Source organism: Oncorhynchus gorbuscha, linkage group LG16 (genome assembly GCF_021184085.1).
Source record: "Oncorhynchus gorbuscha isolate QuinsamMale2020 ecotype Even-year linkage group LG16, OgorEven_v1.0, whole genome shotgun sequence".
Lineage (NCBI taxonomy): Eukaryota > Metazoa > Chordata > Actinopteri > Salmoniformes > Salmonidae > Oncorhynchus > Oncorhynchus gorbuscha.
The window spans coordinates 44,480,337-44,498,819 of NC_060188.1; the positions used below are offsets into that span (position 1 = coordinate 44,480,337).

The 18,483-nt window shown below is 42.2% G+C and overlaps 1 protein-coding gene across 8 annotated transcripts in view; it reads right to left on the reverse strand.

The window, feature by feature from the left end:
* Nucleotides 1-6,527: 6,527 nt before the first annotated feature.
* LOC124000136 (protein Aster-B-like) overlaps nt 6,528-18,483 on the reverse strand; it is a 164,196-nt gene continuing 152,240 nt past the window's right edge. For 5 of the 8 annotated variants that reach the window (XM_046306309.1, XM_046306304.1, XM_046306310.1 and 2 more), the window contains 17 exons: nt 17,469-17,553; nt 16,697-16,800; nt 15,871-15,966; nt 13,875-13,955; nt 13,490-13,605; nt 13,224-13,371; nt 12,812-13,001; nt 12,477-12,623; nt 11,977-12,101; nt 11,243-11,385; nt 10,792-10,895; nt 9,961-10,167; nt 9,516-9,609; nt 8,663-8,674; nt 8,295-8,402; nt 7,378-7,498; nt 6,528-7,063 (listed from right to left, as the gene is read on the reverse strand). In XM_046306309.1, the coding sequence (XP_046162265.1) occupies nt 6,974-7,063; nt 7,378-7,498; nt 8,295-8,402; nt 8,663-8,674; nt 9,516-9,609; nt 9,961-10,167; nt 10,792-10,895; nt 11,243-11,385; nt 11,977-12,101; nt 12,477-12,623; nt 12,812-13,001; nt 13,224-13,371; nt 13,490-13,605; nt 13,875-13,955; nt 15,871-15,966; nt 16,697-16,800; nt 17,469-17,553 (1,971 nt within the window). In that variant the 3' untranslated portion in view covers nt 6,528-6,973. The remainder of the gene's footprint in view (nt 7,064-7,377; nt 7,499-8,294; nt 8,403-8,662; nt 8,675-9,515; nt 9,610-9,960; nt 10,168-10,791; nt 10,896-11,242; nt 11,386-11,976; nt 12,102-12,476; nt 12,624-12,811; nt 13,002-13,223; nt 13,372-13,489; nt 13,606-13,874; nt 13,956-15,870; nt 15,967-16,696; nt 16,801-17,468; nt 17,554-18,483) is intronic. The other 3 variants (XM_046306305.1, XM_046306306.1, XM_046306308.1) reach the window with 3 other exon arrangements.

An 18,483-nucleotide genomic window follows, 5' to 3' on the forward strand; every position in this document is an offset into this window, starting at 1 on the left:
AGATACAGTAGATGGGTTGTTCCACGAAATGAGCCCCTTTTGGGTAGTGTAACTTGGTGAACAAAAAACGTATGAATTAACCTAATTTTAACATTCTGTCATTTTCAACTGAATAAAAAATCGATGTCTATCTAATGGTAACAAGGTTGACGTGTTATGCTCGACCCACTCAGTTTTCTACCACAAATCACCAGTAAATGCCCAAAGAGTGTAGAACCAGCTCATCTGCTTTTACATTATGATTTCACCATTAGATGTTCAATGTTTCTTTCTGAATTTTTTGTTTGTTTAAAGGAATAGTTTCACCATATTACGAGAGTTCAGCTCACATAACAGGTTTGACCTTAAAATAAGGGACTGTTTTATTTTTTTTAAATGAATCCCTAATAACAATAATCTTCAGAAAAGTATTTGTCAAAGCAATAAAATGATTAGGGCATTACAATGATGGTAAAAACTTGAGACATTTTCGGGTTAAAATCTTCCTAGAAGTCACAGAGTGATGTCAAAATTGTTTATTTTTAGAATTCTATGTTTTCCATGTGGTCTATACCAAAGAGCACATACTTTACTATAACAGGCGTTTATGTTATAGTTGGTGTACAATTTCTACTTAAAATATCAAAGGGATGCAAAAGAGACTCATTTTGTGGAACGACCCAGCCAAGTGCGTCCCAAATGGAACCCTATTCCCTATGTAGGGAATGCACACTGAGTGCACAAAACATTAGGAACACGTTCCTAATATTGGCCCATGTTGACCTCCAATGCTTCCCACAGTTGTGTCAAGTTGACTGGATGTCCCTTAGTTGGTGGACCATTCTCAATTACACACAGGAAACTGTTGAGTATGAAAAACCCTGCAACATTGCAATTCTTGACACACTCAAACTGGTGTGCCTGGCACCTACTACCATATCCAGTTCAAAGGCACTTAAATATTTTGTCTTGCCCATTCACCCTCTGAATGGCACACATACACAATCCATGTCTCAAGGCTTAAAACTCCTTCTTCAACCTGTCTCCTCCCCTTCATCTACACTGACTGAAGTGGATTTAACAAGTGACATCAATAAAAGATTGTCGCTTTCACCTGGATCCACCTGGTCAGTCTATGCCACGGAAAGAGCAGATGTTCATAATGTTTTGTACACTCAGTGGATGTCTCTGAATGTATGTTTGTGTAGGGCTCTGGACAAAAGTAACTATATAGCACTATATAGGGAATAGGGTGCAATTTGGAACACAAACTCAGATAACATGGGAAATCATAGGCAAGGACATGAATGAACAATGATGAAGAGCTGAAATTCTAAATGCATTCACTCCTTTATTGGATCCTTTTAATTGGGCTCTAAAATGTCTTATTTAGAAATATCCTGGTAACATGGCAGCATCACTATCAGATTAAAGACATGAATGAACATATTGACTTTACATGAATGAATGACCAAATGTAGCACTAACACAAATGGAAGCCATGTGAAATTTGCTCAATGGGGTACAGAAAAACACTTGACCCATGTTGAAATAATATCACAGTTCCTTTGTCCTGTTGGTAAGGACACACAAACAGACCGCTGAACGGGGTGAGTCAAACAGACACGAGTCATACTTTCCATTATTTTATTTCATCTCTACTCCTCCACAAACCAATAAAGCTTTTAGAATGTTTTTTCCTTTCAAAGTTTTCCCCCCAAGACCACGCCCAGCGTGGATGGGTTTCTCTAGTCTGTGTACACCGGAGCTATACACAACATATACATACAGTATTATCTGTAGAAATATTTCAGTCATATATATATATATAGGAGATCAAAACACTTTAAAAAATAACATATCAGGTATTGTACACACACACAGAGGATATACAATACCACAACAAGTGTTTCTCAGATGGAAAACTTGTACCGGTCTGAGGTGTGTGCGTGCGCTCGTGTGTGTGCTGAAGTGAAGGGTTTGAAAGCATTGGAGGTCAGGCTTCGTGGGATTGTCATGGAAACTTAACCACAAACACAAACTCTAAAATACATCCTTTCAATTCGCTATTTATGTCTCACGCTCAATTTAAGACACTATTTTCTACCTATATTGTGCATATTGTTCATAATTTCCTAAGAATTTCCTATCATTTGGCAAACATGAACAGGTCAAGCTGCAGCTTTGTGGGTTTTCAAATTAAAAAGAAAGCTCTTTCAGTTTCAGGTTTTTAAGAACACTACTTTTTGGGTGCAACATATTTTGTTTGTTTTCTCAGACACTCAGACATGCTTACTGACAATTCTATTAAAAACACAATTTAACAATTTCATTTTCAGGGCCATTTGAGGCATTCCTGCATATATAAAGCACCTATGCATAGAACACATCTGAGATCATGAATTCAAATCGAATGAGACAGGAACCTAGCATGCATTCTCTATAGAAGGGTCATCAAAGGGTCCCTACGTTTTTTTGAAACTCAAATGAAGGCAGCTTACTATCGAAATGTTAGATAAAGTATTAAATATATGTATTGCATCGCATTAATCGAGCGTTTTCTTTGAATCCCTAATGGTGAAACAGCCACGTCCGTTTGAGATATTACAACAACAAAGTTACTGCAATCAACGAACACTGTTTTTTCCCACCTCAACAGCATTGCACACATGATAGAAGAGCACAATATGTACTGCACACAGTTGTGCGACCCTCCTCGGCAACAAAATCAATAACGAGTGGTGGAGCGGCAAGTTGCGTTGTTTCCTCCTGCTGCGTATTCCATCTTATTCCAAGGGTCACCTTTCCAAAGGTCACCTTTTGGTTGCACATCATCTCACGTTGGTTGACCGCTTTCTACTCCTCTCACCAAGACAACAGAAATGATTGTCATGTCGACTGATGAAAAATGTAAGGTACAGTATAAATCACTGTAATCTCATCATGGGCCCTTTTTTCTCAAGAATACCATTTAATTTGCCCTGAATAGATCTCGTCTCAATTATCACTCTTAAAATTAGGCTTAACAACTTGACCTGAAATAGGTCAAATGGCCATTTCAGCAACATTGACCATGTCATAGCGCAAGGGAGTGGGGCAAATCATTCAGCAATACATGACTCGCATTCATAATGTATGAAGTGCCACCCACTGTATCAATCCATTGCATATATTGTTGTTTCTTCTTTCAGATGAAACCCTCCTCTTTTTGGAATGTACGTGAGTTGTGCCGATCCACTGTCTGCAAAGCCAATGAGTGCAGGGTCATAGTCATTAGCGCACACAATAGCAAAATGCTTTGTAGAGGAAAACTAGTGTTTCTTATTGACAAATTCAGCTACGTCCTTCTCTGTTTTCGCCCGTTTGCTTCGTAGTGAATATGACCCCCATGTCTAAAGCGTTGTATCCCAATGCGTAACGTTGATAAACTCAGACATAATTATTTTGGCCTAAATGTTACTTCTGCACACCGTGCACTGTGTATGTCTTCATCCCAATCCCTCAAACATACCACAGTTAGTGGCTGAATCAACGGCCACAGGCTTTGTTTGTTTCCAAAGTCGTCACAGGAACCCTTGAGAGTCCAACCAATTGAACATACATGGGTGGCAAGCAAATATGGAAGTGTTTAACTGTCGAAATTCAATTCGAAATGAAAACGTATTTCGATAGCTATGCTTCTTCCATAGACAGATGGGGAGATACTAAAATTGTAGTTTTAGCCACAGTTGATACCATTCTTGTACATTTTTACATTTGGGGCATTTTAAATCAACAAACACAAACGATGTGGGAATGGTTGACTGTGTCAACTTGACACATCCAATATGCCAGGACATAGCCCACAACAGACATCTTTGGGAAGACAGAGGAGTACAGTAGGTCAGACCCGAGTTCAAATACTATCTGAAATCTTTCAAATACTTTGAGTTTGTTTTAGCCTGCCTAGAGTGTCAAATGGGTGGGGTCTGCAGTTTTAGGACTTTTCTATTGGTCCATAAAAGCCAGGAAAACTCAATCAAGCACAGCTGAAATATTTGAAATGGTACTGTATTTGAATCCAGTTCTGCAGTGGGTGACCACTGAACATTTCCCCAGACGTTTCTTTTACATTTCTCGTATACACTGTACATAAATAAATCCCTAAATATCTGCCTCTGAATACTGTACAGTTTCCGTTAGTCTTGTTTTTTCCAGCTTCAAGCATATTTTTCAATGAGGAAGTTCACAGTTTTAATCGTCAAATATTTCGTAGTGATCAAAGCTTTTCGGGTTCAGCTGCAGTATCCCTTCGTAAAACGACGTCCCTCTCCGAAGAAATACCCTCCCTAAAATACTGTCCACTCCGTCTGTGGTTAAAAGCTGAACAACCAGGTGCCCTGTGAAGAAGGTTCATAGAGCGACATAGTTTAACATCCACATGATCATAACACTGATCATTATGTTCTCTCTGTCTGACACAGTACTTGGGCTGATAACAAATACTGGGTAAAACAACCTAAATTATTTTTGAAGTGCCGGTGGAGACACATTCAAGCTCCATCGAATGTGTAAAATCACTTAGGGTCCATACCAATACAGGACAGCCACAAATGAATTGATACAACACAAAGCTGCTAAATAAAAGATAACAATACTGCCCAAAATTTTTAAAAAATTATACAGTTAGCATAAAACTTGACACGTAAATCTTGGCAACAATGAATAGATGTATCCATAACCTAAAACAAATCGTCCCGAAGGACAAGGTTGAAGACATGTATGGATAAAACCTAAGCACAACGTTGATATAACATTTGGGGTTGGCTGGGGCCAAGAAAACCCTGTTCCCGGAAGAACGTTGCATCACTGGAAAATACTGGGTGTTTCTCAAAATGCATTCTATCATGCTCCGAGCACGCAAATTGAAGCACAGGAGGGTCGGAGTGTGAGTCCAAATCAAAGTATGCGAAACAGAGCACGGAGGGCACTTCTCAAATGCGTACTCTGTTTGTACATATTTTGAAGCATGAATCAATGCCAGTTTCAATGGAAAGTATGCACAGAAATATGATGCAACCATGTAAAAGAATGACACAAAATGATTAGAAATCAATGGCAGACATTATTTTAGCTGAAGTGAGAGAAAATAAACTCTGACATCTCATATGTTGCCTGACAACAATATTTTATCTGGATACATTAATAAATACATGCTGTGTTAATTTTGGCATGTTTACCTGCCTACAATACCCACTGTAGTATATGTAGATCGCAAGCCCGTAGTAAGTCAATAGGGCTAACTGGCTAGCTACTACTGTTAGCTAGCCAGATGGTTACAAAGAATTGTTAGCTAGCTAACCATGAAGAATTGACATCTACTTTGCATGACATTAGTTTTAGGTCATTTTTGCCTGTTAAACTATCTGATGAGCTCGATAATTACAATTCACATGTAGCTAGCTGATAGTTATAAAGTAAAACAATTTGCTTTGTGTATATCTGGTTTCATCTCTATTGTCATTGTCCTGGCTGGAAGACAGTTCCGTGAATGGGGAAGTGCAGCATGAGAAATACAATAGGGGGTGTGCTTCTCAAATGTACTGTTTTATGCGTTCTCCACACTCGTCCTCACAAGAATGAACTCAAGAGAACGTCTTCTAAGAATGCACTCGGAGCATGACAGTGTGGAGCACGGTAGTATGCATATTGAGAAACACCTACTGCGTACCTCTGCAAAAGCTGACCGCTTTCTCATCTGTGTATGCTAACAAGCTGGCAACGTAACCAGTTATCCAATACATTCTCACTGCTGCTAAAAGCTATGGCTAGCTCCCCTGTCCACGAATATAAAATCAAAGGGGTAGGGGTACTCTACACGCAGTAGAGAGCATGCCTTAGAAAACATGAACACACAAACATAGAAACACAACGCCATGGCACAAGCTTTCAGGGAAACCTGCCCTGATACACCATGGAAGCCTGGTAAAAATGTGCCCTGACTGAAATTCTACAAAAAAAAAAGACATACGTCATTGTAATATATTCATATTCGTATATATATATATATATCTATATGTGTAACGGCTAGCTTAGTTAGCGGTGTGCGCTAAATAGCGTTTCAATCGGTGAGGTCACTTGCTCAGACCTTGAAGTAGTGGTTCCCCTTGCTCTGCAAGGGCCGCGGCTTTTGTGGAGCGATGGGTAACGATGCTTCGAGGGTGACTGTTGTTGATGTGTGCAGAAGGTCCCTGGTTCGCGCCCGGCGAGGGGACGGTTTAAAATTATTCTGTTACATATGTATGCATTTATAATATACTATGATTCCTGGAGGTTCTATCCTATAAACGATGGGTTGTGTTGAAACACTGCACGTTGATTGTGGTTCCGTTTATGATCGTAACCTGGTCCCAGAGTCCAAAGGTCTGTAAAAAAAAAAAAAGGGATACTGCAGTGCCAAACCTTTGTCCAAGAGTTCCGAAAAAGGCTATGGAGGAACACAAGGAACCCCTGACCCAGTATTATTTTTGCTCTTCTGAGACAAATATGCCGACGTTTCAATACAAATCTCCACCGAAAACTTTATTTTTTTCACCGACGGAGAAAAGAAATGCAAGCTTCACTGACCCATCCCTTCTATATTTGCTTTGTCTGTACGTGGCCCCCAAAAACAAACAAAACAAAACACTTTACAATACAACATTCTCCGAGAACGAGGTGATAAAAAAGTCAGAGTTTAGGCCAATGTAGGTCATGGCACCACTGTCTTTTCCCATGATGCAACGGTGCAGACGGCGTCCGCCCCAATCCTGTCCTGGTGGTGATGAGGTAACTTTCTGCCAGACGTTGGGCGGTGGGAGTGGAGTCGGTCGTTCTGGGAGACCTGTTGTCGTTCCCCCGTGCAAGAAAACATATTTCTCTTGTTTTCCTAAGACTTTTCCCAAGACTTTCCCATAAATGGTTCCTTAGATATTGCACATAATGTCCTGGCTGGTGGTTTAGGATTGTCTGTTTGTCAGTGATATCGACTCCTCTTCTCCTCCGATTCAGAGTTATAGTCTCTTAAGCCCATGCCCTTCTGCAGGTTTAGTAGTGAGTCCTTCATCTAGGAAAGGAAATATTTAAAGGAAAAGGAAATAAAACATTTTGCAGATCATGCATTCAAGTCAATATGAAGTGGAATTTGTTAAACGTTTTTTAGCATGTGGAACAAGTTGATTCAATCCTAAATTCACGTCAGGGTCAAATCAAATATTGATGGAGCACATTAAATACAGTACTGCATGTGTGATTGAACAACCACCTATGACACACAGACACATTCTTGAATGTTATTTAACATTTGTGAATGAACATTCTTTCTCTGACCAAATTAGTCAGTTATGAATCAGTGTTCTCAGCTCTGACTGGCTGTCTCACCTCGTCCAGCAACGTCACCGACGACTTGATGATCTCCTTCCATTTCTGCAGCTCATCGTCATGGTACCGCTGCTGCGACTGCAGAAGCTGGGCCCACTCCAGCTGCGACTGTGGAAGTTTACTGTGAGAGAGAAACACACACACACACACACACACACACACACACACACACACACACACACACACACACACACACACACACACACACACACACACACACACACACACACACACACACACACACAACACACACACACACACACCCACCCACCCACCCACCCACACCCACACACACACACACACACACACACACACACACACACACACACACACACACACACACACACACACACACACACACACACACACACACACACACACACACAGTGAAATATTGCCATCTAGAGGATGTAATGTATTATGGCTGATATGTATGATTTTTTAAGCAATAGGGTCCGAGGGGCGAAGCAAAGTGCCTGAATAAAGGGAAAGGGGGATACCTAGTCAGTTGTTCAACTGAATGCAGTGGTACATTGGCCATATACCATAAAACGGTGAAGTGCATTTATTGATATTATAAGTTACCAACATACATATAACAGTAAACAAGTAGTAGTCATAGCAGTGGTACTATATTTTGTATGATATACACGCGGCTGGAATGCTGTTTCAGCCAATCAGCACCCAAACTACCCGGGTTATAATATGTATTATGACTGTCTCTGGTAATTTATAGTGTCTAAAAACACAGTGGTCCACAATGTCATTTTGAATCTGCAATATGTCTTGTCAACTGCTGTAATACTGTGGAGCGAACACTTGAATAACCGTTCCATACTACAAGTCTACCTTACAATTCCAAAGTCATTCCACCGTGCCGATATTGAATTGGGTTGTATTGTATTTGTGTGAAGTACCTTTCTTGTGGTCGTAGGCCATGCCACGAGGTCAGGCTCTGTGTGGTGTACTCCAGCATCCACAGCTTATAGAAAAGCATCATGTTCAGAAACACCAACAATACTAGGCTGTAGAGAGAGAGAGAGAGAGAGAGAGAGAGAGAGAGAGAGAGAGCGAGAGAGAAGAAAGACAAAGACTTTGTAAAACTACTGACATAAGTTGATGTTAGATGAGAGATAACAGGATTCGCCTGGAATGTGAATGCCTACATCTACTGCAAAGGAAGGATGTTAATTCTCTGGTCCAGTGTATGTATGGGATGAATAAAGTACATCAAACACATCTAATCATCAAAATTAACATGGCGTTATGAAAAAAAGTTGAATACCTTATACAGATCCTAGGATGCATGAATGGAGACAGGGAAAGAGAGCGAGAGAAGGGAGAGAGTGAGAGGAGAGAGAGAGAAGAGAGAGAGAGAGAGAGAGAGAGAGAGAAGAGAGAAGAGAGAGAAGAGAGAGAGAAAGAGAGAGGACAATTACACACACCACCAGAAAAGAAAGAAAGAAGACAGTGTTTTGTATGTCCCCTCTCATACTGCATTCTACTTTAGAGTAGTAGGAGAGGGGAAATCAGATTACCAATGAATGGTTGGCTTTAATACGCACAGAAAGTGGAAACGCATGGATGCCTGTCACAATGTGGACATCTTCAAACTGGAGACACCTTGGTCAGTTTTGGAGACAGTGTAACGGTTTAACGGTATCTAGCGAAAGAGTTTAGAAGCAGTGACAGTTAATAGGCAACTGCACCACTCTTTGCAAGCAAACGCGACGATGTCTTCAAAACGGCATGGTGTCTCCAGTAATGTTGACTTTTTTGACATACTCCACTTTCCAAGTGTATTGGTACACCAAGAACAAGAGGTGTGATTTAATCGAATGAGTCACAACTCATAACAGGCAACTTTGACACATTAATGACACAGAAAACATTCAACATCGTCTGAGAGAAATGTAGAGACCAGAGATATCTATGGTTACTTCAATGTATCTATATGAGGGTGAGAGTCAGACTTCTCCACCCATAGAATTAAAATGACAACGGCCATCTTCGGGGCTTTGTCTGTTCTAGTAATTCTATATCTATGGATCCACCTCTCAGTAATAGCATGGTGAAAGAGTATTTTAAACAATCAGCAGTGGTGAAAGCTCCCAGGGTGGCAATGGAAGGACACTCACACAAAGCTGATGATGAGGAGTAGCTTGGAGACACTGTAGAGCGCTAGGCCTCCTGGGACATTGTCCGGGATGTACCTGGTTTGAGTGGAACCTGCTGGAAGAGAGGCGGCCATTTTGGATCAAAAAAGCCAGCATTACCTAATATTATATTACCGTCAGTTGCAGGTAACAAAAGGTTTGTTTTTTAGAACCCTGTACAGCGGTTTGTGCTTGGAAAAGCTACAGCAAACATTCTGGGAATATTTCTGATAGTTGTTCCATTGAGCAAGGAAAACTCAATCAAAAGCACCTAAAGAATTTGAATAGTATTTGAACCAAGGTCTGATTGAAACCATATTATTGGCAATTGATAACAGCGGCTTAAGGTTTGAGGGTGTCCTAAAATGTACACCATACTCTGCGTCAAACACAGCTATCAACGGTCAGACGGTCAGTCCCCTCTGACCTGCCACGTGTTTGATCCGGTGGCGGTGGGTGACCTCCTCGTCCTCGGGCGTGGTGACGGAGCTGAGGGCTTCGTCCATGTGTGGGGGCCGCAGGTGGACCAGGGGCCGTTTCCGTCGCCTCAATGCCCCTGCCCGTAGAGCCCTGGCCTTGGGGGATTGTCTGTGGGGCTCGGCCAGGACCACCTCCACCTTACTCAGCTCCAGCTCTGGAAAGAGTTAAAGGAAGCTGTGTTACACAGTGTCTGTCTCAAATGGCACCCTATTCCCTACATAGGGCACTACTTTTGACCCGGCCCATAGGTATGGTACTGTATGGTATTCAGAGGCTGTGTCATTCTAAATCACGCAGAGATTTAATAGCCAGGATGCCGGTATGTTACCGCTATATACAACTCATTTGTTGTGAGTTGTTGCCTTGGGTTGTTTGGCAAGACAACTTGTAAATGGTCAGCTTAAGATGACAGACTGGCATGCAAGCAAGAGGTTTAAGCAGTGCTCACATTCTTTGAGTTAAATAAATATTTACTTCAATAATTTCTCTTGGACAAGCAGTATCTAAACAGTACCTATTCCAGTGTCTCAAGTGAGAATACAAACACACGCAGTTGTTTTAAAATTCAGAGATACCAATCCTTAGCCTCGTATAACCATCCTGATCTCTTGAGCTTACATTCTGTTTCGCTTCACAGGTCCTTGAAGCGAAGTGAAACTAAACGGGAGCACAGAGGGCAGGATGGAGGATCAGGCGAACAAATCCTAGGCTCCAAAAATACTCCCAGGCTACATACTGTACCATTGGTAGTTGTAGTCATGTTTTAGATACAACTGACCTAAGTGTCTGAAGTACTCATCCAAGCCACTCCAGAAGTTCCTCTCGATGAAGCCCTTGACCAGCCCCCACGGCTGTTTCCTGTAGCGCAGCTCTGTGGATACCCTGCAGGTCACAAACACACGCACACAAACACACAGACACATGTACATGCGCGCACACACACACAGAGGCATATACATTTGTACTTGATTTGACATACACACGCACAGACACCACACACATAAATAAACGCCCAGTACACCTCCTTGGCCCACTGTAGGCGTCAACCTTAAATAAATGTAACTTAGAATACATTTCACCGAAAGGAGTCAAGTACCGCATTATCAAGATGGTGTTCAGTAGCGGCAACCTGTTTTTAAACACAGAGTGAACTGCGGAGATACTAACTGAACGTGTCCAATCAGAACACTCACAGGACGTCTAGACAGAAAACAGGGAATCTATCTGACCTGAGCCGACACTTCTTCTTGGCCACCCTGGTGAGCACGTAGCGGTTTAGGGTGTAGAAGTAGTCATGGTAGGGGACGTCGTGTGCTATCACCTCGGCATCTATGATGTAGCACTCGCTTTCCTGGCTGGCCTTGTACAGCGTCTAGACCACACAAATATGACACAGTTGAGTTAACAGACTATCGGTTGGCTGCAAATGACTTTCCGCTATTTGTAATCTAAAAATGAACGTGGTGACTTTTCTACACGTTTCAGTGCCGCCCATAAGTGCTAAACCCATAATGCATAAGAAGACTTGCTATAAGCATTCATAATAACCCGTGGCTCATTATAATAATAATATAATAATATATGCCATTTAGCAGACCCTTTTATCCAAAGCGACTTACAGTCATGTGTGCATACATTCTACGTATGGGTGGTCCCGGGGATCGAACCCACTACCCTGGCGTTACAAGCGCTATGCTCTACCAACTGAGCTACAGAAGGACCATCAATGCAGCCTATGAAAATACATACGGTACATAACCATGATAGCATTCACAATGCATTGCACACAGATTATTATTATAAATATATTTTTTAAAGACTTACCATTGTGTTGGCATTTAACATTGGCACTACAGTGAGTGTAGTTACAGTATGTCAAGTGCAAACAAAGCATGAAAACAAACAGTGTACAACATTTAAAACTGCTATGACATGCAGTGCCACTGGGGGGCGCTCCACTCACCTGCGTCTCAGTCACGGTGGCTGTCTTGGGGGCCAGGGGGTTGGTGAGGGAGATGGTGTACATGATCTCTCTGGTCTGGTTGCCCGTCTCCTCTTTCTCTTTCTTCCAGGGGTGATAGACTATGTCTAGATCAATAGTGAAGGCGGACAGAAAGATCAGCCCTTTACTCCTTTAGCTTTGGCAGAAGTTTTAGTCCGACACACACTGAGGTTTTGTGCAATTCTTTCAAAATGCATCCTACCTGCCTCCCTTCCATTACTGATCTATTGAGTTATTGGATAAGTGAACGCGAGGTTTCCACCAATCCAGCCATGTCAGATCAGTAAAGGAAGGAAGGAGAACAATAATAAGGAAAGAGAGAAAGAAAGAGACCTTTCTACAGTATCTGAACAGGGCCAGTATTCACAAAGCGTCTCAGAGAAGGAGGGCTGATCTAGGATCAGGTCCCCACCTGTCCATTTAATCTGACTCTAAAACTGGTCTGGGTACTGTGGTGTCACCTGAAAAGCGTCTCTCCTCCAGGAAGTCCCTCATGAAGGTGGACTCGGTGAAGAGGATGTCGTACATCTTGTCAACGCTGAACTCGTACACCTCGTTTATGTACTGCTTCCCATTCAGGTCCTCATGGAAGGCCTGCACTTCCCCTGCTGCGCACGCACACACACACGTGCGCGCACACACACACACACACACACGCACACGCACACACGCACAGAGGAAGAGGAAGGAGAGTAAGTGTGTGAGAGATGGGTGTGTGTGTTGTACATGAACAGTGACAGTGTGAGTGAAATAGTGAATGTGTGCGTGAGTGAGCTGGTGTGTAAGCGGCACAAACCTTCGTCGTGCGTCTCGGAGGAGTCGCTGAGCTCGGTAGGGAGGTCCTCGTTGTCGTTGAAGTCTAGCGAGGGCGAGGGGGCGGGGCTACTGGGACCACTGCTCCGGTTGTCCAACCCCGGCAACTGGAGGGTCAGGAGTTCGCCATCGGGGAGACACAGGGGGAACTCGTCCACGACAGCCAAGTTAAACTATAGAGGAGGAGGGGTCATGAGCTCAACTGAAACCCTAGGTCCGACTACCTACAGTACATACTTTGTGAAGCTCAGCCAGGTATAATATTTCTCTTTGGTTGAAATGCCACTACTGTGGCCTGGTCTAGCAGACTGAGCCGCTGACTCTAGAACACTTTATGACGTTTTGTCTGTAGGTGATCCAAAGCAAGATTTGGTATAATATCCAGTGGTACTCACAGGGAGGAGTGATTCGATCGTGCTCGGACAGGGTAGGGCGTTGTTGGGAAAGGCTCTGTGGGACAACAGGGGGCTGGTGTCTCCCTTGGCGTCAGGCATCTTGGCGAAGTTGGTGTCATTATCCTCCACGGGCAGCTCCTCGCAGTACCTACACCACAGGGACGCGCAACAGCTGTAGGTCAAGGTTATCAGCTCGGGAACGATGCCAGCCTTTACGATGCATGGTGATGGGGGGAGGTGTGTGTGTGTATGACGTCAAAACTCACCCCATGGTATTGAAGTCATCGTCCGGCGGCACGTAGTCCTCGTCGTCACTGGTCAGACCCAGCTCGTTGCCATAACACTGATGGACAAAATGCCACAATTCTTTGGGACACAAGGGCTGAGAGAGAGAGAGAGAGAGAGAGAGAGAGAGAGAGAGAGAGAGAGAGAGAGAGAGAGAGAGAGAGAGAGAGAGAGAGAGAGAGAGAGAGAGAGAGAGAGAGAGAGAGAGAGAGAGAGAGAGAGAGAGAGAGAGAGAGAGAGAGAGAGAGAGAGAGAGAGAGAGAAAAAAAAAGGGTCAGTTTTGACTAAATTGGCAACAATACACACAAGTGCCCCCAGCCTTTTAGTTGAATTAAAAGTGAACTTTCATAAATGTAACAGTCTTACCTTTTCTAGCAGAGCATTCTGCCATAGTCTGAACATCATCATGTATGTCCGGTCCCTCGCTCCGAATGAGGTGAAAAAGTGCTGTGGGAAGCAAGAAAAATAAAGGATATGACATCACAGACCTGATATACACATGGCTTTTCTATGTACCTTTGTCTATAGTGCCTTCAGATACTATTCATAACCCTTGACTTGTTTCACATTCTGTTCTGTTACAGCAGTAATTCCAAATGTATTAAATTGTTGTTGTTTTTTCCACCCATTACACACAATACTCCATAATGACAAAGTGAAAACATATTTATATACATTTTTGCACATTTATTGAAAATGAATTACAGAAATATCTCATTTACATAATATTCACACCCCTGAGTCAATACTTTGTAGAAGCACCTTTGGCAGTGAATACAGCTGTGAGTCTCTAAGGGTTTTCCACACCTGGATTATGCAACATTTTTCCAGTATTCTTTTCAAAATTCTTCAACCTCTGTCAAATTGGCTGTTGATCATTGCTAGATGGGGCAGGGCGGGACGGGACAAGACGGGGCGGGGCGGCAGGTAGTCTAATGGTTATGGCGTTGGGCCAGTAACTGAAAGATTGCTAGATCAAATCCAAGAGCTGACAAGGTAAATATCTGTCATTCTGCCCCTGAAGAAGGCAGTTAGCCCACTGTTCCTAGGCCATAATTGTAAATAAGAATTTGTTCTTAATTGACTTGCCTAGTTAAATAGACTTTCAAGTCTTGCAATCAATTTTCAAGTAGATTTAAGTCAAAACTGTATCTCAAACAATCAGGATCATTCAATGTCTTCTTGGTAAGCAACTCCCATGTAGTTTTGTACTTTTGATGTATGTTATTGTCCCGCTGAAAGGTGAATTTATCTCCCAGTGTCTGGTGGAAAGCAGACTGAGCCAGGTTTTCCTCTAGGATTTTGTTTGTGCTTAGCTTCATTCTGTTGACTTTTTATCCCCCAAAATTCCCCGGTCATTAACAAGTACAAGCATACCCATAACATGATGCAGCCACCACTATGCTTGAACATATGGAGAGTGGTACTGAGTAATGCGTTGTATTGGATATGCCCCAAACATTCAAGTTAACTGCTTTGCCACATTATCTGCAGAATTACTTTAGTGTCTTGTTGCAAACAGGATGCATGTTTTGGAATATTTTTTTCTGTACAAAATTTTTACAAAACTTTTTACACTGTCAATTAGGTTAGGATTGTGGAGTAACTACAATGTTGTTGATCCATCCTCAGTTTTCTCCTATCACAGCCATTAATTTTTTTTTCAAGACTCCATTGGCCTCACGGTGAAATCTCTGATTGGTTTTCTTCCTCTCTGGCAACTGAGTTAGGAAGAATGCATGTATATTTTGCAGTGACTGGGTGTATTGATACACCATCCAAAGTGTAATGAATAACTTCACCATGTTCAAAGGAATATTCAATGTATTTCTTCATCTACAAATAGGTGCCTTTCTTTGCGAGGCATTGGAAAACCTCCCTGTGGTTGAATCTGTGTTTGAAATTCATTGCTCGACTGAGGGACCTTACAGATAATTGTATGTGTGTGTGAGATGAGGTAGTCATAAAAAAAATAATGTAAAACACAAAAACAATCTTTCTTGCACACAGAGTAAGGCTATGCAACTTATTATGTGACATGTTAAAGCAAATCTTTACCCCTGAACTTATTTAGGCTTGCCATAACAAAGGGTTTGAATACTTATTGACTCAGGACATTTCCGTTTTTCATTTTTAAATTCTTTAGTTAAAATGTCAAAAATCCACTTTGACATTATGGGGTATTGTGTGAAGGCCAGTGATATAAAAAAAAAACGAAATGTAATCCATTTTAAATCAACATGTGGAAAAAGTCAAGGGGTGTTAATACTTTCTGAAGGCATTGTATGTGCATGTGTGTGTGTGTGTGTGTGTGTGTGTGTGTGTGTGTGTGTGTGTGTGTATGTGTGTGTCCAGTGCAGACCTTGTCATTGTCAGTGCACAGCTGGATGGCGTTGGGAATGAGGCGGGCCGTCTTCTCCTTGGTCATGCTGCAGATATCCTTCAGCCGCACCGTCAGCTAGAGAGAGGTGGAGAGAGAAACTGTGTAAGACTACAGATAACACAGTCAGTCAAAGTCCTTGATTGGGAAAATAAAAGAATGGGTCCTCAACCACACTTATTTTGGTATACAGCGGAGGGAAATGTAACACTGCTCAAATTCATAGACAGCGCTCTAGATGCAAGAACTGACAGGCCATGGCATCCAAGAGATTTTATGGTTTGAACCATAGTTTTCAGCTATACATTGTTTGTTTGCATTCTTGTTGCTTGTTAACAATGATATAATAACATCTTAGACATACATTTTTATTTTATTTATTTAACTAGGCAAGTCAGTTAAGAACAAATTATTTTTTACAATGACGGCCTACACCGGCCAAACCCGGACAAAGCTGGGCCAATTGTGCGCCACCCTATGGGACTCCCAATCACAGCCGGTTGTGATACAGCCTGGATTCGAACCAGGGTGTCGGTATTGACGCCTCAAGCACTAAGATGCAGTGCCCTAGACAGCTGCGCCACTCGGGAGCCAAATAAGACAGAAATTAAACAGATTCCCAAATCTCAGACGGTAGCTTTAGTACGGCTGTTTATGGAACAAACCAAGCAAATCTGTTTAATTTTAAGTCGAATACCTTCTATTTACAGAAAATAGATAACCTCATTCTTATGTAGAGGCTAACTTGGGACAGTAAGGGACAGAGTAACCTAGTGTAGAGAACGGTAAAAGAAACCAAAGTCCATACCAGCGTTTCCCAGCGGAAGATGTTGCTATAGAAACAGATCCAATTTTCCGACACGTAGAGGCGCCCCTGCAGCAGGATATCTCTTTGCAGGGCACAGGAGTAGTCTGCCACACAGGGTCAAAGGTCATCCGGTTATTAAAGGTCATGGGGTTATTAGAGGCTCATCGCTCTAGCAATAAATATAAGACATATGCAGATCAAACATCTAACCAGTCTATTTATGTTATCATGCCAACGCCTTGTCACTAATTATCATGCCAAACAGTCTGGCTTCATTAATGATAGAATGTTCATATTTGAAGATTGCTGTGAAGCCAGGCTGTTTGGCTTGACAATGACAGAAATGGAGTTGGCAAGAGCACAAGACATTGTGCTCTCGTAGACATTCCTGCAGTCAGCATGCCAATTGCTTGCTCCCTCAAAACTTGAGACATCTGTGGCATTGTGTTATGTGACAAAACTGCTAATTTTAGAGTGGCCTTTTATTGTCCCCAACACAAGGTGCACCTGTGTAATGACCCTGCTGTTTAATCATCTTCTTGATATCCCACACTTGTCAGGTGGATGGATTATCTTTGCAAAGGAGAAATGCTCACTAACAGGGATGTAAAAAATGTGTTCACAACAATTTTTGAGAAATACACTTTTTGTGCGTATGAAACATTTCAGGGATATTTTATTTCTGCTTATGAAACATGGGACAAACACTTTACCTATTGTGTTTATATTCTTGTTCAGTATAGGTTTTCATTGATCATTCCATCTTACTCACCCACAATGAGGCGTTCTGAGTCGGGTAGCTGCTTGAAGAGTTTTCTGAAGTCCTCATTGCGTTGCTTATACGTGGGACTCAATACCTGCAGCGGAGAGAGAGGGATAACATAGAACACATTGAGAGAGACAACTCATTTACACCAAAATAGTCTACTCATTAATATAAATAGACACATAAAATATTTTAAAAACACAAGCAAGTGTAATCCCCCCCACCGATAGCAACGAACAAACTGTGAACATATTTAATTATTTGAATATCATGGGTTGTGCCCAGTAGGCACATCACAGGGGAACATATTTTTCTGAAAATTGTAGTAGACTTGTTACAGTAGATTTTCAAAGTTACCATTCAGTGATTTGACCATGGCTTACTGCATGCCTTGACTCAAACAATGTGTGCCCTCTCTTTCCCTACAAATTGTCAGAGCATGAAATCACCCAGAAACTCCTATCACAAACTAAACAAGCACTCTAATACCCCAGCTTCAGCTGGAGTTCCCCCTCTCTTTCTCTCTGTCTCTCTTCCCCTCTGTCTCTCTGCCTCTCTGTATCTATTTCTCTCCCACTCACTGAAAGGAGAGATTCAAATAAACACATTTTCTTCCAGAGTGCTGCTGACCACTGCCCAGTCTGACTGGCTATCCACACACAAACACTGCATTCTTTAGCCTGAAAAGGGAGGGAATGCAGCCAACTAGCCCTCAGAGTGGTGGTAATGGTGGTGGACTGGGTACACATCACCTTGGGTCACTCTAACCACCCCAGTGCTCTGTAAGGTAAGCGCCATTGGCCTAGAACTAAAGCTAGTGTTACTTTGCTGGCCACACAGTTGGATAGCGGGTACAACCACTTTAAAATGGAGATGCTGTCACAAAAGAGGCCTTTACGGGTATAGGAGAAGAGCTCTCTTGTACATCTCTATGGGTCTACCCTATGAGCCTAATGTAATTAGTTTGTAAGGAGTGATAAGACCATTTTCAGAGCAGATGATACAAGAGAAAGAATATGGA